The sequence below is a fragment of the Suncus etruscus genome, chromosome 17 (genome assembly GCF_024139225.1).
Source record: "Suncus etruscus isolate mSunEtr1 chromosome 17, mSunEtr1.pri.cur, whole genome shotgun sequence".
Lineage (NCBI taxonomy): Eukaryota > Metazoa > Chordata > Mammalia > Eulipotyphla > Soricidae > Suncus > Suncus etruscus.
In genome coordinates this window covers 23,625,036-23,646,962 of record NC_064864.1, presented here as the reverse complement: position 1 = coordinate 23,646,962, position 21,927 = coordinate 23,625,036, and the positions used below count along the sequence as shown (strand labels likewise).

Genomic DNA, 21,927 nt, shown 5'->3' with positions numbered 1-21,927 from the left:
GGGAAAAGACACCCAACATTACAGGGGGAAAGACCCTAGGATCATCTCAGCTCCAGAGGTGGTCCTCTGTTGGGGAGATCAAGCCCCCTGTTCCTACTTTCGAAGGTTACCCCTGACTCCTTCCATCCCAATCACATTAGACTCTTGGGGATACCCTTACATCTATCCATTTCTTCTTGCAGAGTCCTGGATAAAAAGCCCAAAGGGCTCAGAGTGAGGTTAGCCCGACTGATTGCGGACAACCCCACCTTGGAAGATTGGCCTAGTACCTACTTTCTCCCGTCAGACTTTCTCCCATCGTCTGTCCCAGCCACAGCCCAAAGAGGAGCAGGTGGGGGTCCGGGGGTGGGAGGGAGAGGAGAGGTGATGGGTGATGGGTGAAAGGAGGTGGCACCTGCCCCGCCCTGATGTGCCAAGCGGGGGCTGACAGGGAGCTTCTGTGCGCAGTTGCTTCCTGCCAGTTGCTCCCCATTCCCTGCAGGGCCACCTCAGAATTCTGATTCTGAGGGAATCAGAGCCGGCTGAGGCAGTCCCCGAGAGAAGGTGGGTAGCCTTTGGAAGGGTGATTCCAGAAAGCTCTAGAAGCCCAGACAAGAGGCCTTCAAGATGGAGTGAACTTTAGAGTCGGCAGGAAAGGATCCAGGGGTGCAGATAGAGGAAATGCAACACAGGATCTCCTTAGGCAGGGCAGTGGGACTGAGGGGAGTGGTCTGTGCTCTGGGCTGGGTTGTTGGTGTCCAGCTCTTCATATGACTGCCTGTCCCCGCAGGTGTCTTGGAAGCAGAAGTGTGAGCCAGAATGCAGCCACAGGAGCCCGGGGTCCAGGCCGGGTTTCTGTCCCCTAGAAGGAGGAGCTGGCTGTGAAGAAGCCCCGGGGGTACCACCCCCTCCTGGCTCCTGAGAGAAAGGGGCCACGGTGCTGCAGCTATGGACCGTGAGCTGGCCCGGCCCGCGTCCTCACTGACCCTGCCCGCCAGCGGCTGCACCGCGCACCATGGGCTCCTCGGCGTACATCACGGTGGAGCTGGCCATCGCCGTGCTGGCCATCCTGGGCAACGTGCTGGTTTGCTGGGCCGTGTGGCTCAACAGCAACCTGCAGAACGTCACCAACTACTTCGTGGTGTCGCTGGCGGCGGCCGACATTGCCGTGGGGGTCCTGGCCATCCCCTTTGCCATCACCATCAGCACTGGCTTCTGTGCCGCCTGCCACGGCTGCCTCTTCATCGCCTGCTTCGTGCTGGTGCTCACGCAGAGCTCCATCTTCAGCCTCCTGGCCATCGCCATTGACCGCTACATCGCCATCCGCATCCCTCTCCGGTGAGTGGGAGAACTGTCCCCCTCTTCCCAGCTGTGTCCAGGACTAAGGAGCGCAAACCTGCCAAAGCCACCTGATCTGGGGCTGGGTGGAACCAGGGTGAGGGCTTGGTTGGTGGTGTCAGTGTGTGGCCCGAAGGCTGAAGCCTGAGGCTGTCTGGGACTTGGGTGCACAAACAATGGTTTGTGCCTACTGGGCTCTGGCTTGTGGGGTCCTTACTGGGCTCCCTCGGGCTGTGAGGTGCAAAGAACATTTGTGGCCCCAGAAAGGCAGTCTGAGTTGTCCACACCAGCAGGATGGTGGAACTGGGTGGAGCACCACAAAAAACCACAGGCCTCAAAGAAGCGCCCCAGCACCCAGCCTCCCCACCCCTCAGACCTAGCATATTAGGAAAATGACCCAGAGACGGGGGAAGTGACTTGGCCTAATGCCACAATGAGTCACTTGGACCTATATGCAAATTCTCTGCCCCTCAGGTCACCCAATACTGGCTTTTGGAAAATGTCTGTAATCCACTGGCTTTGGGGAGGTCTGAGGATTTTTTTTTGTGTGTGTGTGGTAGATCTTTGATGAGCTGACCTCAGCCATGTGTTGTGCAAAGGAAGAGTTCCCTGAGGCTGAGTGAATACGCCAGGGTTCATGAACCTACTGTGGCTTCATGAAGCCCTGGGGCAAACATCTTGCCTTCACCTGCCTCCATCCTGATCAGGCCCTGAGGCTGGGAAAGCCTAAGGAAGGCCTCCCTAGACTAGACTCCTTATCCCCATGGTTCCTCCTGCAGAGTTGGGGTGTCTCTGAAACAGAACATGAAGGTCTCCATGAGCAAATGGAAAGTTCGAGTGTTTAAGGAAGCCCTTAGAGGTCTCTTCCTCTCACTCTGGAGGGACTATCCCTGAGGGCCCTCCAAGAGTAGTTGGCAGTACTAGAAAGGGGACTAGATAAATGTGGGCCTTCCAGGTCACAGAACAGCCTGTCTCCCAGAACCTGCCCACAGTGACTATGCCTATTACCTGAGCTGTGAGGAGACATAGATCCTCCATCTCAATGCTCAACTAAAAGGAAGAGCAGGATGTCAGGGCCTGTGGGAGAGCTCAAATTGGTATTTAGTTCTCAGAAGATGGCTGTAGGGTCGGTCCTGGCATCATGGCAGGACAAGTGGCTGGCTGTGTAGGGCTAGTGGTTGTGCTGAGAGGCGAGTGTCTTTATCTGCTCTGAGGCTGCAGAGAATGGCCCGGGATGAGCCAGTGGCTCACGCTGTGACTATGTGACAGGGAAGTTAGCATCCTGCACTGGTTGTTTCCCTGTCTGCCAGCAGGGCCATGTCTGTCTGTCCCTCAGTTCATACGGGTCCTGTGAAGGTCCAGTGGTTCCCAAAAGGAGTGACAACAGTGAGGAGGGTGGTGGGGCCCAGTGAGGGGACACTGGTCTCTGAAAGCTGTGGAGATGCTGAGGCATCTTCTGTGTCTCCTATACCCACCCCCCCAGTTTGGGAGCAGGGTGGGGTGCCACCAATATGAGGGCTGTTTGAGCCCCACTGGGCCAGGCCAGAGAAGCCTCTGAGACCTCAGGGGCCTGGGGAGCTGACTGGGATGATGAGGATGACGTTCATCTTCCCCATTGGCCACAACACATCACTTGCTAGCACTGCAGCTCCTGACCTGGGCTGTGGCCGGGGCATAGGCCAGAACTTCAGGCTAGAGCCAAAGGGTTTCCCAGCACCAAGGGCCTGCAGGGCACTTCCTGTCGCTCTGCTTTGCTCTCCCAGGCAAGCCTGTTGTAGCCTGCCTGGTCCTCCAGTCCCTTTGTGGCTGGGGGTTCAGGCTCCTGGGGGCTGGAGCATCTCTTTCACACAGCAGAGTCCTTTGGTGGCTCTGAGGCTCTGAATTCCTAACATTCACTGCCCTTGCCCCAAGCCAGCACCACTCACCACTGATTACTCCCTCCCTTTCTCTCTCCCTCCTTCCCTCTTCTCTGCTTTTCTCCCTCCCTCTCCTCTCTCCCTTCCTGTTCCCTCTTCCCATCCTCCCTCCTTCTCATCCTCCCTCCCTTTCTTCTTCCCTCCCTTCCTCCCTTCCTCTCTCCTTTCTTTCCTTCCTTCTCCCTTCCTCCCTCCTTTCTCTTTTTTACTTCTTTCTCTTTCTTTTCCTTCCTTCCTTCCTTTCTCCTTCCTTCCTTCTTCTCTCCTTCTTTCTCCTTCCTTCCTTCCTTCCTTCCTTCCTTCCTTCCTTCCTTCCTTCCTTCCTTCCTTCCTTCCTTCCTTCCTTCCTTCCTTCCTTCCTTCCTTCCTTCCTTCCTTCCTTCCTTCCTTCCTTCCTTCCTTCCTTCCTTCCTTCCTTCCTTCCTTTCCAGCAGCACTCAAGGGATACCAGGATTCGAACTGTCCTTCTGCACGCAAGGCAAACACCCTATCTCCATGCTATCTTTCCGGCCCCTCTTTCTTTCTTTTCTTCTTTTTATATTTCAGAAAAATCACTATGTTCTGACTAGTGGCAGAGTGCTTGGTCCCCAGAAGAGCATTTTCCCAGGGCTATATGCCCCCCCCCACAAACTCTAATTAGTGGATTAGGGATGGCTCTCAGTCTTTGAGAAACAAGCTGCATGCAGGGTGCTGAAACCTTAAGTCCTCCAATTCCTCTAACTGGGGCCAGAGCCTAGGCTTTGGAGCAATGCTGAGTATTGCAGGAGTATTGCTGAGTATTGCATATATCCTGTATGGGGGTGGGAGAATCAAGCCCATAGAAAAAGGAAAAGCACCTGGACTCTGGGCATTAAGAGGGAAGGTAGTACAGACGGGGGGGGGGGGGGGGGGGAAGGGGTGCAGTGCTGGGCTGGCCTCTGCCCTGGAGGAAGTCCCATTCCCCCTACCCCTGGGGTCAGGGACTCCTCACAGATTGGGCAGCCGAAGGAAAACCCGCCTCTCAGTGACCATGAATAGGAAGGATCCCTAGAATCAGCAGTAATACACTCTGGGCTGTGGGGGGCCCTGAAGTGGAGAGCAGGGGATTTCAGTAAGGAACAGCCTGTGATGCAGGAAACAGAGCCCCCTGGATTGTTCTACAGAGTGGCCCAAGCACCCCACTTCCTTTGCTACATTGGGGTAGCAAAGTGGGCAGCAGAGCCTCAGTGCTGGAGATATTGGAACCCCTTCTGCTGGAGAGCACTGGGGTTGAGGAGGCATATTGTGACTGTCAGATGTAGCCCAGGGGGTGCAACTGGTTCCAGCTAGGCTGGGCTGAGGCTCCATTTGGGGTCCAAGATTCTCAGTCTTGAAGAGTTTTCTATCCAATAACAAAATTCATCTTTGGGTGTTTTGGAGTGGGGGCTCTTAAGCAGTGCTCAGGGTGCTAATGGAACCACCTTATCAGCAATGCTGCTTGGGTGGTGCAAGGAATCGATCCTAGATCAGAGCCTAAGCACTTTTCTATCTCCCTGGCCTTGTAATACCTGCACACTAAGACCTCAAGAAAGAAACAAAGGTGGACACTGAGAAGTGGCCCATCACCCCAACTCGGCTTCTCCCATCTTCCTGGGCAGCCATGAATCTCGGTACCTTCCTCAGCCCCTACATAGAGACTAGTGCTGGTAAACTTCCCAGCCCACTTCCCTCATGGGTGGATATCCTTGCCTGTCCAAGGGGCCCATGCATAAAAGGGAGCTTCATCCCGTATCCCCAGCTCCGTGTCCCAGCAATCCTTTACTGCCAGCTCCGTGGCTCTGTGTATGTGGCAGGACACTGACCTCACTTCTCCCCAGAGCACCATGGGTAGGCTTGAAGGGAACTTTGGCCCCTGTCTCTTCTTTTATACCACCTATCCTTGGGAGCTTGATGGGGGCCAGGAATGAGCAGGGAGGGTAGAGAGCATAGAGAACAGGACATGGGAATCACCAAGGACTGGTCTGGTGGCTTCTGCCTCCTCCCTCTGTCACACCCGCAACACCACCACTTCTAAAGAGAACTGTCTCTTAGTGTCAACCACCATCAACATGGAAGTGGGAACCTCTCTCCCTCCCTGCCAAAAAATAAATCACTGATCAGGAGCCAGAAAGACAGTGTAGAGGTTAAGGCTTTGGCCTTGCACCCAACTGACTCCAGTTCAATCCCTGGCACCTTGCAGGGTCCCCAAGATCCATTAGGAATGATACCTGAGTATCATATCATATCAGAGCCAGGGGTAATCCCTAATATGGCCCCCAACCGAGACAAAATAGTAATTAAGGGCCCGGAGAGATAGCACAGCAGGTTTGCCTTGCAAGCAGCCGATCCAGGACCAAAGGTGGTTGGTTCGAATCCCGGTGTCCCATATGGTCCCCCATGCCTGCCAGGAGCTATTTCTGAGCAGACAGCCAGGAGTAACCCCTGAGCATCGCCGGGTGTGGCCCAGAAACCAAAAAAAAAAAAAAAAAAATAGTAATTAAAAAAATTACTCAGCAGGGACTGGAGAGAGAGCTCAGAGAAGATTTTAGTTTCTGGTACTACCTTGTACTGCTGGGAGTGAGCACAGAAGCAAGAGTAGCCCTTGAGCACTGCTAAATTTAGTCCAACACACACACACACACACACACACACACACACGTTCCTTAATTCCATCATCCGATTTCTTTGCCAGCACTTGGCTTACTGCAGCCTGACCTTCTTAAGGGCCCTGTGCTTCTAGACAAAGCTTGGGTCCAAGAATGATCAGGGGCCAGAGCAGTGGCCCAAGCGATAGGGCATCTGCCTTGCACATGCTAACCTAGGTTACATTCCCCGGCGTCCTATATGGTCCCCCAAGCCAGGAGCGATTTCTGAGCACATAGCTAGGAGTAACCCCTGAACATTCACCGTGTTTGGCCCAAAAACAAACAAATAAAAAGAATGACCAACGAGGACTGGAGACAAGGAGTCAGGGAGGGAGGTTTACTCCTCACGGACAGGCACGGTGGACAGCTCTGGGTCTCTTCACTCTCCCCCTGGCCTAACCACCCTTCTCGTCTCCACAGGTACAACGGCTTGGTGACTGGCGGCAGGGCCAAAGGCATCATTGCCGTGTGCTGGGTGCTGTCATTCGCCATCGGCCTGACGCCCATGCTGGGCTGGAACAATTGCAGCCAGCCCACGCCAGCTGGCAACAGCACCCAGGAGTGCGGGCCGGGCCAGCTGGCCTGCCTCTTCGAGGACGTGGTGCCCATGAACTACATGGTCTACTACAACTTCTTCGCCTGCGTGCTGCTGCCGCTGCTGCTCATGCTGGGCATCTACTTGCGCATCTTCCTGGCGGCCAGGAGGCAGCTGAAGCAGATGGAGAGCCAGCCCCTGCCCGGGGAGCGGACCCGGTCCACGCTGCAGAAGGAGGTGCATGCGGCCAAGTCTCTGGCCATCATCGTGGGGCTCTTTGCCCTCTGCTGGCTGCCCCTGCACGTTATCAACTGCTTCACCTTCTTCTGCCCCCAGTGCGGCCATGCCCCGCCTTGGCTCATGTACCTGGCCATTGTCCTCTCACACACCAACTCCGTGGTGAACCCCTTCATCTACGCCTACCGCATCCGTGAATTCCGCCAGACCTTTCGCAAGATCATCCACAGCCACTTGCTGAGGCAGCAGGAGCCCTTCAAGGCTGGGGGTGCCAGTGCCAGCGCGAGGGCCCTGACAGCTCATGCCCAAGGGGAAGGGGAGCAGATCGGCCTCCGCCTCAACGGCCACCCCCCAGGCGTGTGGGCCAATGGCAGTGGCCCCCATTCTCAGCCCATGACTAGGCCCAATGGCTATGCCCTGGGGCTGGTGAGTGGGTGTGGTGTGAGTGCACCCCACGGGGACTCAGGACTTCCCCACGTGCAACTCCTCAGCCAGGAACTGCAAGGAACCAGCCTGGAGGACCCCCAGATCCAGGATGGCGCCGGGGTGTCCTGAGGACTCGCCCAGGAAGGCGACCTTCCAACCATTCTCTGGGTGGGCAAGCACCTGCCAGGTCAGCAGCCCACACTGAACTGCAGGAGAGGACCCCGCTGGAGCAGCATGAGGTCCAGCGAGGCGGATTTGGGGTGATGCACCACCGGTAGCATCTCGGCTGGGCAGGGCCCTGTTCCCCTTTCCAGAAACTTCAAGAACTGCCTCCTCACCTCTCACAGTTGAGGCAGTAGAAGCAGCCAGTCTGGCCCTCAGGTTGTGGGGTGCCTCTGGCAGGTTCCTGCACCCACCTCCACCTACCCAGACTCCCCTCTCTGGGACCCAGTTCAGCTCAGAGGGAGAGTCCAACCCCACTCCCAGAGGAAGAACCTAAGTATATGGAGTAACTTCTTATTTTGTTATTTTATTGTTTTTCCCTGACTGCTGGAGAGTCATGAGTACAGTTGCTCTCAGCTGTGCCCTGAGCCCCCAAAACCTCTTTCGTGCCCTTCCCAGCATCCTCCACAACAATGGGGACTGACAGTAAAGGCAGATGTGGGCCCAGGATGGGCCTCGAGCCAGCCAACAGGTTCCGGGTAGCCCAGGGCTGACCCAGCAGAGGCTGTCTAACTGCTTTCCTTCTGTCGGGAATGTTGTTGTTGTTTTTCTGAGATGAAATAAAAATGAGCCACATTGTGTTTTAAGCTTGTGTCATGAGAAGGCGTCTGTGTTCCTCTCTCTGCTGCATGCATGGGCTGGCACTCACACAGCGTACAGACAGATACACTTCCTTGGTACCCCCAGACCTGCTTGCCTGTGAGTGAGGGGCTGTGAAGTGGGAGTAGCTTTTGAGTCGGTGATTCTCTGCACCGGCTGCCCAACAGAGTGGGAGTTAGTCCCTATTACTTCATAACAACTTCTTTGTGGGTACTTGCCCAGGCTGAACCCTCCTCATTCTGCGGCAAGCACAGTTGGTATATCCACCTCTCCCCAGAGGCCACAGAGGGAACTAGGAAGATACCCTGGTTGGAGGTTGGGAGCCTGCCTCTGGGGCCTGCCTGTGTTGGAGAAGTGTTGGAGAAGCCTGGATAGTAGTCCCGAAGTCTGAAGCATCCTGGGGCAGAGCAGGAACAGGGCAGGAGCCAGTTAGAACTTTCCAGGTACAGCATAGCCTGGAGGGCCCGCTTTGTAAACAGCAGAGAGGAACCTGCTTCTTGGCTTCTCTTAAGCAGTGAAGTCCCTCTGGGTCACCTAACCAGCAAATATCTGCTTAAATCCTTCTTCGTGAGCATTGCAACTAAAGCAGACTGGACCTGTGCAAGGCCAACATGAGAACTGCAACTAAAGTGCGAATACCCCGTCAGGAATATGGTCGTGGGGAGCACATATATGTAGGTGGTGAGTTCCTGAGAGCTTCACAACATAACCTGTGTGCATCCTCTAGGTGTGTGACCCCGGTGCACACATGGGCACGCACCACAATAAAACAGGCACACACCTTAGTGAACACCAAAACCTGGGCACCCCATCTATGTGATAACATGCACAACAATGACAAAGGAAAGGGGCAGGGCAAGGAAATAAAGATCAAGAATGTTTAAATTTGGGGCCCAGAGAGATAGCACAGCGGCGTTTGCCTTGCAAGCAGCCGATCCAGGACCAAAGGTGGTTGGTTCGAATCCCGGTGTCTCATATGGTCCCCCGTGCCTGCCAGGAGCTATTTCTGAGCAGACAGCCAGGAGTAACCCCTGAGCACCGCTGGGTGTGGCCCAAACACCAAAAAAAAAAAAAAAAAAAAAGAAAAAGAAAAAAAGAAAGGAAAAGAGGGAGTGAGAAAAATAGTACAGTACAGCTCAGGGGCCAGAAATAAGGGTCCATGTCTAGCATCTGTGAGACTCAGAGTTTGCTCCCCACTACCCCACCAGGCTCCCAACACTATTCTTTCAGAGCACTGAACTGTCAAGCATGGGTCATGGCCCCTATAAAGAAAACAGCAGGAGTTAGAGAGCAAGTACACTGGTTAAGGTGCTTGCCTTGCATGGGGTAGACCTGGATAATCAACCCCCAACACTGCTTGTGGAACTCCTGAGGCCTGCCAAAGGTGATCTCTTGAGATAGAATCAGGAAGTGCTAGAGAGATAGCACAGCGGTAGGGCATTTGCCTTGCATGCTGCCGATCCGGGAGGGACCCGGTTCGATTCCTGGCATCGCATATGGTTCCCCAGCCTGCCAGGGGTGATTTCTGAGTGCAGAGCCAGGAGTAACCCCTGAGCACTGCCGGGTGTGGTCCAGAAACTAGTCAGTCAATCAATAAATAAAGTTTAGAGAGAAAACAAAAGAACCAGCCGGAGAAATAGCATGAAAGTAGGACGTTTGCCTTTCATGCAGAAGGACGGTGGTTCGAATCCCCAGCATCCCATATGGTCCCCTGTGCCTGCCAGGGGCGATTTCTGAGCATAGAGCCAGGAGGAACCCCTGAGCGCTGCCAATTGTGACCCAAAAAAAAAAAAAAGAAAAAGAAAAAAGAACCAGAAATGAGCCCTGAGCATTGCCAGGTTTTACCCATAAACAAAAATTGTAATTTTAAAGAAAAATAACTAGAGCATAATAAAATTAGGTCTGTCCTCACTGCTGTCTCTCTTCCAGCTCTGTGCTGGCTATGGGCCTTGAGACACACACTGTCCATCCTCCTGGTCACTTGGTCACCAGTGGTCAGATAGAAGCAAAAAGGGAGTGAAGAAACATTTCTCCAGACTTTGCCAAGGCCACGGAGAAGCTGTGCTTTGAGTTCTCTGTGGCAGGAGTATAGATCAGGAACAGGAAGGATGCTCTAACCTCAGGGCCCCAGGGTCTCCGGTCTCCACCTCACCCTTGCTTGCCCTCCCCAGACTCAGGCCTGGGGGGAAAGTGCAGGCACTTCTGCACAAACAGCCCCCTGCGATGCACAGGGCTGCAGTGTTAGACACAGGTATACTGTCCTAGCAGCAGCTGTGTGAAGGAACCCAGCCCTGGGAGTAGAGGCCAGTTTTCTCCAGGCTGCTGGGGATACTAAAGGCCAGCCTTGTCACTTTGTCCCAGGGGCCCTCTGCCTTCTTGTTCTTCCCCATGGTTGAGGGAGCTCATTGGTCCTGTCATCCAGGTCTGTCTCACAAGATCACCTCACAGATCTCAGCCTGCAGGCGGGCCCAGCCCTTTTCTGAGGATGACCCTGCTGCTGAGTTAGTTATCCAGGCCCAGAGAAAAGTCTTCTTCTCCTGCTCCACCTATGCCGTCTTCAAACCCTGCCTTGGGGCAGGGTTTTGCTTTGATCCCCTGAATCCACCAGGAGTGAGTCCTGAGCACCTAGGGGCCGGGAGTCAGTATGGCAGGCAGGGCTCACGTCTGGCAGGTGTCTGAACAGGTTCTGATTCGTGACCCCATCTGGTTCCTCAGTATTGCCAGGGTATCCCAGATTCTCCCCAGCACCCCAGGTCCTAAGCAGCTCCACATCCTTGGGCCCTGGCACTGGCCCGATTCCTGACTGGCCAAGACTTGCAGTGGTCCTAGGACTTCCTAAGCATTATTTGTAAGCAGAGCTTACAAAATAAATCTTCACCTTCTCTGTTTTCAACTGTTAGGGGTCCCTTCCTGGTTGGGGTGGAGGCTTACACTGGGTGCTTCCTGGAGCTTCTGGGAAGTTGGGAGAGACAGAGACTCCATTCTTAGGTCAAGAGGGAATAAGGCAAGCTCTTCTCAACAAGCTGCAGAACCAGCAGAGAAGCAGCCTGGAAGGCCAACGAAAATGAGATTCCATTACTTCAGTCTTCTGGGCTGGGGGCTCCGTGGGATTACAGGAATCTAAGGGGTTCAGAGCCCCTTATCTTCTCCCCAAGAAAGGCATGTTGGAGATGGCAGAGATAGAACAGACCAGACCTGACGAGATCCCAAGACCACCACCTCTCCTTGCCCTTTTCTGGGGTTGCTGCTTCAATGCCCCCTGTCCCCTCAGTACCTCAGTGGTCTGAACTAATGTTATCCTCAGGGGATGTGAAGACAGGGAGAGCTGAGAGACTGTGAGGCAAATCTCCCCAGGCCCTTAGCCACTTGGAGCTCACCAGAGTGAGAGGTGGCAGTGGCAGTATGGTTCAATGGTAAAGCATTTGCCTTGCACGTTCCATCCCTGGGCTTGATCTCCAGACCACACAGTGTCAGATTAGCACACCCACCTCGGACATGAGGGCCCTCAATGCAGCTGTGTAGCTGTCACTCCTCTTTAACAGTCAGGACAGTCCTAGGGCAGCAGGATAGACATGTAGACTTCATTTTCTGGATGCTGTAGCTCCACCCTCGTTTATCAGAAAAGGGGTAGCCTGCAGTGTCCGGAGACGGAGACGCCTCCACTTGGCTAGGGAGGGAGTGGAGGCTTGGAAGGGAGGAGATTCCTGGAAGCACAGGCTGAGGTGACTGCACAGGCTGGGCAAGTGAGCAGGGAACTCTCCGGGAATGATCAGGGAAGGGTGTGTGTGTGTGTGTGTGTGTGTGTGTGTGTGTGTGTGTGTGTGTGTGTGTGTGTGTGTGTGTGTGTGTGTGTGTGTGTGTGTGTGTGTGTCCATTAGATATCCAGCACCTCCAAGTTCTCCAAGTTGTGTGTGTGTGTGTGTCCATTAGATATTCAGCACCTCCAAGTTCTCCAAGTGTGTGTGTGTGTGTGTGTGTGTGTGTTCATTAGATATCCAACACCTCCAAGTTCTCCAAGTTCTACCAGCAGTGGCCCCTGAGCACAGAGGTAGGAGAAAGCCCTGAGCACCACTGGGAGTGACCTCAACCAAACCAAAACCAAAACCAAAACATCAGCAGGTTTGGTGAATACAGAGCAGGCTAGAACTTGAGCCCTGTCTTCTGACACTTGGCTCCACCTTCAACCTCTTCATAAGCACCAGCTGCAGCAGGGTGGGGCTAGGGGCGATGGGAACCAGTGATCAGTTAAGAAAAGTATCCAGAGCAGCTGGGCAGGACAGTAGGAAAGCAGGCACAGTTTCTGGAAGGGGACATTTCACAGCCATTAAATGAGAAGTCAGGCCAGGGTTGGACTTCAGAGATTAGCCAAGGCCCAGGCCAGGCCAGTTTATTCAGGGCATTTGCTGATATGTCAGAGCAAGAAGGAGCTGAAGGAAAGTGCACCTGATTTACATCTGCCTACAGGGAATTACGCCACCATCTGCAGGCAATTTTCAAGTTAAAATGTTGTCAGAGGGTTGTCACAGTTTTGATCTTTCTTTTCTGTTCTTGCTCAATCCACCCACATCTTCTAGATGGATTGAAAGGAAGAGTGAGGGGGGTAAAGCCAGTTTAGATTCAGTGCTTTGAGGGATTGTTAAAGTTATCTGGGACTTTGAAAAATGATCTAGTTTTAGTTTAAGGGAAGTTCAGACCCTGAACCCAAAGTCACATCTATTTTGACAGTGAAAGTACTTTGGAGGGAGGGAAAGGGTACAAACTTTATGGAGAGAGACCAGGCCAGAGAGTTTACAGTTATCTGCAGGCTATCTCTTAGCGTTTTATCTTTTTTTTATTTGTTTGTTTTTGGGCCACATCCGGTGATGCTTAGGGGTTTACTCCTGGCTATACCCTCAGAAATCACTCCTGGCTTGGGGGACCATATGGGATGCCGGGGATGAAACCGAGGTCTGTCCTGGGTCAGCTGCATGCAAGGCAAATGCCCTACCACTGCACCACTGCTCCGGCCCCAAGCATTTCATCTTAATTCACTTTCTCTGCCTGATTCAGAGATGCCAAATAATTCCTCTGCTGTTTGTTCAACCACCGCTTTCCTCACTCCTCGCCTCTGCCTCTCCAGCACTGACAGAGCTGTGCCGGGCCCGTGCTGTGCTGCCTACTCTGATCGTCTGCAGGCCTCCCACTGCACTGCCCACTGTAGATAACATAGGCAAACAAACAGATAAGTGTTCCAGAAGGTTTTGTAATACAGGATTATTAATATTCTTATTATGATCATAATAGCCGTCATTAATTCAAAAGACACAGGAGGACAAGTGACCCAAGTTCTGGTTTTCTTGATGCCACAGGGCAAAGAGGAGGGAGACAGGCGGAAGACAGAAGAAGGGACTGGAGGGGCAGTTGTGAGGCCTCATTCTGCCACTGATATTGCCCAGCTCTTGACAGAGAAAGGGCCATGGCGAGTGTGACTTTAACCAGGCACCAGGAAGCCACTGGTATCTGTGGGGTTGGAAGTAGGGTGTGGGACTGTTAAGGGCTAGGGACACAGACTGTGGATCATTCTCTGATCTTCTTCTTAGCCCATCCTGAATCCAAAGGGACTGAGGATTTTTTTTTTTTTTTTTTTTTTGGTTTTTGGGCCACACCCAGTAACGCTCAGGGGTTACTCCTGGCTATGCGCTCAGAAGTTGCTCCTGGCTTGGGGGACCATATGGGACACCGGGGGATCGAACCGTGGTCCGTCCAAGGCTAGTGCAGGCAAGGTAGGCACCTTACCTTTAGTGCCACCGCCCGGCCCCAGGACTGAGGATTATTAAAGGCCCAAACAGAGAAAGGTTATAGTATTATCTGGGATAATCAAGACCCCAAAATTTTCTCCGGGGGGACTGGAGAGATAGCATGAAGGTAGGGTCTTTGCCTTGCATGCAGAAGGACAGTGGTGTGAATCTGGCATCCCATATGGTCTCTGAGCCTGCCAGGAGCGATTTCTGAGCGTAGAGCCAAGAGTAACCCCTGAGCACAGCCAGGGTTACCCTCCCAAAAAATAACAACAACAAATGTTCTCCAGGCTGAACAGATAAAATTGAGCAAAGATCAGTGTGAAGTTGGTATTAAATTTGAATAAGCAGAGTCCTGGTTACCTCCCATTAAACAGTGTGACCACTGGCAGAGAGCTGGGATAGAGGACAGCCCGGTAGGCATGGGGCTGCCTCTGTGGTCTCTGGCTCTGCCCCAGCACACCCAAGTGTGTAGTTTCCCACGCAGGATTCCGGATCCAAACAGGACATTCATGCTTGGCTCTCAAGGCAAGAGCAGTAACCTGGAATTCTTTTTTTTTTTTTTTTTTTTTTGGTTTTTGGGCCACACCCGGCGCTGCTCAGGGGTCACTCCTGGCTGTCTGCTCAGAAATAGCTCCTGGCAGGCACGGGGGACCATATGGGACACCGGGATTCGAACCAACCACCTTTGGTCCTGGATCAGCTGCTTGCAAGGCAAACGCCGCTGTGCTATCTCTCCGGGCCCTAACCTGGAATTCTTGTCGACTCACCGCAAGTGGCACAAATCTCAGCTCCCCCAGCAGAATTTACATGTGGCCAGAGGAAGGCAGTCAGGATGGGAAGGTGTTGAAAACAGCCCTGAAATGTAGAAGGGACCAAAGGATAGGAAGAGAACACAGCTCTCTGTGAGCTCTAAGTCACAGCTCAGCCCAACTCTAGGACAACTACTGTTGGGGATCCACAGAACACAAGAACAACTAATTCATGTTTGAGGCCTCCGGTAGAAATAATGAGACCTATGGTTGCACCCCACTAGCATCCAGGGGCCCACTGATCTAGGATTCCAGATCCGCACTGTGCCCCTGTGCCTGCTCTGAGCCTTGAGGGCACTCATGTGAGGGCAGTTCCTTTCTCTCCACCATTGCTGCCAGTTTAGGGGTCCTCAACCCAGGGCAGCTGTGGGAGTTCAGAGGGAGTTGGGAAGAGGGAACAACAAAATATCAAAGCTGTTGGGGTTTTTGTTTGTTTGGGGCAGTGCTCAGAAACCACTCAGGGAATTATATAGGGTGTAAGGGATTGAACCTGGCTTGGTTGAGTGTAACACTAGCGCTCTGCCCACTGTACTATCACTCTGGCCAATGAAGGATGGTTTTCGTTGTTGTTGATTTTTGTTTGTTTAAGTCACCACCTTGGTCAGATCAGGCCCTGCTTCAGAACTGCATTTAGACCCATAGCCTAGACTCTCCTGGACTTGTCATCTATGCTGGCTTCCCATTGCCCTGACTGGAATAAACCCCTCTGAAAGAGAACCCTGAGCCTGGAATACTGGTCTTCCATGTCTGCTCTACTTAAGATGCTTCACAGGTTCAGGGAGCACCCGAAAGAGCATTTCCTTTACGATGCCTCCTGAGCCTTCGACTGAACACTCTTTCTTACCCTTCCAAGTTCTGAGCATCCCTTCCTGGGCCAGAGAGATAGGACAGATTGTCAGGCTCTCGCCTTGACACAGCTGTGTTGGCTGCAAACCCGGTTCAAATCCCTGAGCACTACCTAGCATTGCTGAGCATTGCTAGATCTGAGCATTGCTAGATCTGACCTCCCCAAATTCTTCTGTTAAATATGACTTGATTCCTTGATAACAGGCTAGTTTTCTGTATATTATACTGTCTCCCTACTTAAACAATAAATTTGGCTTTCAACCTGAGACCCAGACAGGGGTGTCCAATACAGTGCCCTCCATTTCAGAGGCTGAGCATAAGCACTTGTCAGGAAGTGCTGACCTGTTGTAATGAGGGTGTGTCCTTGAAGGAAATAGTTCTCTGCAGTCATGGATGGTCACGTCAGACGTGCCTGACTCCTTTCCTGCAAAACTATGACGCAGGGAGATGGACAGAAAAGTTCCTTCTCTAAGTCTCTGATGCAGGCCTAGGAAGAAACGTGCGAGGCTATGGCTGGTCCTTCGAGGGAAAGAGGGAGAGGGAGAAGGAAATTAATAGCTCTGGAGGAAGGAAGGACATGCTGGGCTAATGGGATAATTGGATAATCCGCAGAGCTAGGGGCTGCCAGGCTGGGGCCAGCTGTTAGAAGCAGACACAAACAGCACAAGCATAACAAGGGCACTGGTGCAGGAAGCAGCTTGCTGAGAAGTATGGGGGAAGGGTGGAGATGGTCAAAGGGGTGGAAGCTAGAAAGGAAATTGGAACCCGCCCCCCACACACACACACACTCACACACAGTGCAGTGGAGCAACTGAGGACAAGTCCTTGGAGACCCTGGTCGAGATCACTATGGAAGATTCCATTTTGGGGTCTTGGATCCATTTTTATGTTGAGGACCATTTTTAGAAACCATGGGGCTTATCCTAGCTTCAAGGGTGTCCCTCACCAGGATGAGGCTTTGGGGGTCCTGATACCCTCACCTCTGATCTTTGAGGATTATATGCAAAGGAGCTCACCTGTTTGGTATGATTTTGAAAGTATTGCCAGACCCTGGAGGATCACAAGATCATTTTCCAGATGGTCCTTGAAGCCTAGAAAGTGTGTTAAATAGGAGAGACATGGAGTACCAGCATCCCAGGCTCAAGGACTCCTCAAAGGGAAAGGCAGGCAGATCCCAATGTGGGTGACTTTTCAGGAGAATAACTCCAATGGCAGATCTCATGATTTCCTCCACTTCAGGATCTGTCTGTGAGATGGGGATAGAAAAAAAATTGTGGGGATGGGGACCTGTGAAATGTTGGGCTTCTAGTCCCAGCCCTGGTGGGTACTGTAATTTATGATGTGATCTCTCTGGACCTTATTAGCCCATCCACATATGGGGGGTCAAAGAACATTACTCTCCTTACAGAGCTGTTGTAAAGATAAATGAAACCAGAATGGGTAGTTGAAATTCATAAGTGTTCTGGCATGTGCTTTAGTCTCAACTCTGTTTCTCACTCTCTCTGACCTTAGAAGAGCTATTTCCTTTCTCTGGATTCCAGATTGTTTCGATATAAGGTAATCATTTAAGACTGTATATTCTTGGACCCAGAGAGTTAGCATGGAGGTGGGGTGTTTGCCTTGCATGCAGAAGGTCGGTAGTTTGAATCCCAGCACCCCATATGGTCCCCTGAGTCTGCCAGGAGAGATTTCTTAGCAGAGAACCGGGAGTAACCCCTGAGCGCTGTCGGGTGTGACCCAAAAACCAAAAAAAAAGATTGTATGTTCTTGAATTGCCCTTCTATGTGTAATGACTCTAATTTTTACTTATAAATTATATATTTTTATTTAATATATAAGAGAATAAGAAATAAAATGAGACAAGTGTTACTATGAATAGAATATAAGATGCTCAATAGTGTAAACCATATCCAGAAGAATTTTTAAAATTAATTTATTTATCATTATTTTATTGTATGTGTTTGAACTAATAGACTTTGTATTCTTTTCTTTTAGGTTGAAGTTTGTTTTTTGTTTTTTGGACCACACCCGGTGATGCTCAGAAATTGTTCCTGGCTTGGGGGACCATATGGAATGCTGGGGGATCAAACCACAGTCTGTCCTAGACTAGTGCAGGCAAGGCAGATGCCTTACTGCTTGTGCCACTGCTCTGGCCCCAGGTTGAAGAGTTTTTAAAAAAACATAAATCATAAAAATTAAAGTTCATCCCAGAAATGTAAGGATGGTTTAATATTAGGTAATCAAAATAACTCCTAGAGGGCTGGAGCTATAATCTAGCACGTAAGGCACTTTTACCTTAAACATACCCAAAGTGGGTTCAGTCCCCAGCATTCTATATGGTCCTCTGACCACCACTAAAGGTAATTCCTGAGTGCAAAGCCAGGAGTAACTAAAGATCACTAGATGTGACCAAAAATGAAAAATATTTCTATAAATAAATTTAAGAATCATATAAGACTATCTCCATGAATGCAAACCATGATTTGGATTTTATTCAATGCAACATTAGTTTACCATTTTTTAAATAGCAAAAGTTATTTTCACACAAAATATTAAAAATATTTCCTTGGGGCTGGAGTGGTGGCGCAAATGGTAAGGTGTTTGCCTTGCATGTGCTAACCTAGGATGAACCGCTGTTCGAACCCCCAGCATTCCATATAACCCCCAAGCCAGGGGCTATTTCTGAGTGCATAGCAAGGAGTAACCCCTGAGCATCACTGGGTGTGACTCAAAAAAGCAAAAAAAGCAAGAAAAAATATTTTCTTTTTTTTTATTTTTTTTGGTTTTTGGGCCACACCCGGTGGTGCTCAGGGGTTACTCCTGGCTGTCTGCTCAGAAATAGCTCCTGGCAGGCACAGGGGACCATATGGGACACCAGGATTCGAACCAACCACCTTAGGTCCTGGATCGGCTGCTTGCAAGGCAAGCACCGCTGTGCTATCTCTCCGGGCCCGAAAAAATATTTTCTTAACCTAGTAAAATATATTTTCAAAAACATACAGCGAGTGGCATATGTGACCCCAGCATCCCATATTGTCCCACAAGCCTTCCAGGAGTAATTTCTGGGTGCAGAGACAGAAATAACCCCTAAGCACTGTCAGATGTAGTCCAAAACTAGATAGATAGATAGATAGATAGATAGATAGATAGATAGATAGATAGATAGATAGATAGATTACTTATAATAATTATAATCTAAAAATTTTTTTGGAATAAATCAAACGAATAAACATAATAAATGTTTATGAAAAAGTCACTATTGAAAAACAGGAATTTATCTCTAAATCAATTTGAAGTCAAATAAAAGTTCCTTAAAATTCTTCATACATGGGGCTGGCATGGTGGCGCTAGAGGTAAGGTGCCTGCCTTGCCTGCACTAGCCTAGGACGGACCGCGGTTCGATCCCCCGGTTTCCCATATGGTCCCCCAAGCCAGGAGCGATTTCTGAGCACATAGCCAGGAGTAACCCCTGAGCGTTACCGGGTGTTCCCCCCCAAAAAAGAAAAATTCTTCATACAGAGACCAAAAAGGTAGTATGGAGGTAAAATGCCAGCATTGTATGTAGTAAACCTAGTTATATCTACTATACCTGCACCTAGTTCTCCTACATATGGTCTCTTGGTACTACCAAGAGTGATCCCTGAGCACTTACTGAGTGAAGCCCACAAAAAAAATAAGCTGAAGCAAAAGTCATAAAGGAAAATACTGCAGGCCCAACACAAAACTAATATAGCTGAAGCTGTGAAAATTCTGGCATTTTAATTTCTAGGCCTTATTTTCATTATAGAGACATAAAAATACAAAACCACATGAACTCTAGAAATTTGTCTGTTTCCTTGACAATTATCATATAGAAGAGACAATGAATGGACACAATAGCTTAATATTCTGTTCACCGGGTTAAATTTATCTATTTCCTGTGGATGCCTTGAATTTCTTTTGTGCCATCAGGCCATTGTTCTTCCCTTTACTTTAATTCCAACAATTTTTTAAATCATTCTTATTGTAATTAAAGTGAACTTTATAAGTCTTTCACAGTAATATTTAAGGTACATAGTGACAATGAATTAGGCCCATTCCCACCACCTCCCTCCACTCCTTTTCCCAGCATTCATCCTATACCTCCTCCCTTTGCCCCATGGACAAGAGGTCTCCTTTGCGTATAGCTTGTTGTAGATTGGGTATCGATTCTGGTGCCGTTGACTTTGGGTTTGTTGCTTCAGGCTGATAATTTTCTATTTCCACTCAGTGCTCATATGACAGGTTGCTTTTGGTACCATCCATTTATTTTCCCTCCTCAAACAGTTATGAGGGAGAACAAGATGATTCAAGTTCTGTGATTCTGTTGAATAAAGAAAGAAAAAATAAAGCTGGAAGGAATCCATCTAGAAGTTATAAATATCAATGCAAAAGAAGAAGAAGAAAAAAAAGAAAAACGAAAAAGAAAAACAACACAAAAATATAATCCCAATAAATTTTAATGATAAAGTGTAAAGTGTTGCTTCCTCTTCAGACATCCCTGGATCCTTCACAATCTGGCTTTACAATTGAGAAAAGCACAACCCCAGAAAAGTTTGAGCTGCGGTGAGTTTGCAGGATGTGAATGGCAGAACCAGTGCTTGGAGCTGGTGTTTTGACTTCTCACAGTGAGCAAGGTTATATATACGTTGATATTCTCAGGAAATGGAGGACAGAGAAGGGAGCCTGCCTCATGCCGGGGTGCTCAGTTCCTCAAACAAGCCTGCAGCTCTCTGATATCAGAGCCTACACACCCCCTCCCAAATTGAAGTGTTTGAATCTGCTTTACCAACAAAACCTCTGTATGACTCAGAAGTTAAACTCAGTATCTCACCTGTGAGATGAGTTTCTTTTTTTGTTTTGTTTTGTTTTGTTTTTTGGTTTTTGGGCCACACCCGGTAACGCTCAGGGGTTCCTCCTGGCTATGCGCTCAGAAGTTGCTCCTGGCTCGGGGGACCATATGGGACACCGGGGGATCGAACCGCGGTCCGTCCAAGGCTAGCGCAGGCAAGGCAGGCACCATACCTTTAGCGCCACCGCCCGGCCCCATGAGATGAGTTTCTTCACCTGTTAGGTACCACTAATTCCCACTTGGCTACGACGTGTTCTCATGAATGTAATTGAATGAAATAAAGGATAAGAAATTAGAGGCTGGGGCCGGAGAGATAGCATGGAGGTAAGGCGTTTGCCTCTCATGCAGGAGGTCATCGGTTCGAATCCCGGCGTCCCATATATGGTCCTCCCGTGCCTGCCAGGAGCAACTTCTGAGCCTGGAGCCAGGAATAACCCCTGAGCACTGCCGGGTGTGACCCAAAAACCACAAAAAAAAAAAAAAAAAAAAAAAAAGAAATTAGAGGCTTATTAAATACATGATAACTTATTAACTTGTTATCCTCAGGATATAGAAATTCCTTCCTTCTGATAAACAAAGGATTTGGGGGCTTTTCCTACAGAGAAACTAGAGGCCAGGGCAGCTCTTTTTTTTTTAATTTTTAATTTTTAATTATGAGAACAATGATGCAAAGAAAGAGGACAAGGTAAAGCTACAGTGGAAGGACAATCACCCATAAACAGAGTTCTCAGAAGAAATCCCCTTGCTGACGCCTAAATTTTGAACTTGCAGTCAAAGAACATTAAGAAAAATAAAACAGAACCCATGTACAATTGCTTTGTCCACAAGTCCCCAGATTTTACTACATTATAACATTTCTTAGCAGTACACAAAGCAAACTAAAGCCCTGAAATTTATGTGACTCCTTAAACATTGAAGGCATAGTATTTTTTTACATTTTCATGCACATGCATATTAGTTTAAGTTAACATCAAAAGTTTAAGTGGTTTTTTTTTTAGGTTTAGAGTCAAAGGAGCACAGTAAAAACGGTGTTAGAGTGGCAAATATTGTCTGCATAGGCCCACCAAAATATGGGGGACATGGAAAGGAAAAGCCTTGGCCTAAATACAAGGAGACCCTACCCCTGAAGTTTCCTGGCATAAGTAGGGCAGCTCTTGAAGCTGCTTCCTTCTCAATATCCTCTTCCTGCTGGAGTTGTGTCATGCACTCCTCCACAGGAGGACTATCAGGAAGGCTCAGGTGCCAGAAGCAAATCTGACAGCCTTGATGAAATCCTGAAGAAGTTAGGGTTGGAGCATTAGTGCAGCAGGTAGGGTACTTGCCTTGCATGTGGTCAACGCAAGTTTATATATATAAACCTTCACCAGTGCAACATTCCCATCACCAATATCCCAAGTGTCCCTCCTCCCCACCCCACACCGGCCTGTACTCTAGACAGGCTTTCTACTTCCCTCATTCAGAGTGATCTCTGAGTTCAAAGCCAGGAACAATCCTTGATCACTCTAAACTGTGTCCCTCCTCCACAAAAAAACAATAAAAAGTAAAGCATAATATAAGTATATAAAGATTCCTCCTAGGGGCTGAGCTGGAGAGATAGCACAGCAGTAAGGCATTTGCCTTAGACGCAGAAGGACAGTGGTTTGACTCCCAGCATCCCATATGGTCCCCTGAGCCTGCCAGGAGCGATTTCTGAGCATAGAGCTAAGAGCAACCCCTGGGCGCTGCCA

At 50.0% G+C, this 21,927-nt stretch overlaps 1 protein-coding gene across 1 annotated transcript; it reads left to right on the top strand.

The window, feature by feature from the left end:
* The first annotated feature begins 771 nt into the window (after nucleotides 1–771).
* On the top strand, nucleotides 772–7,882 carry ADORA2A (adenosine A2a receptor). The gene is made up of 2 exons (XM_049790701.1): nucleotides 772–1,317; nucleotides 6,296–7,882. Exons 1-2 carry the CDS (start codon nucleotides 995–997, stop codon nucleotides 7,200–7,202), a joined length of 1,230 nt encoding a protein of 409 aa, XP_049646658.1. The 5' UTR covers nucleotides 772–994; the 3' UTR covers nucleotides 7,203–7,882.
* The last annotated feature ends 14,045 nt before the right edge of the window (nucleotides 7,883–21,927 follow it).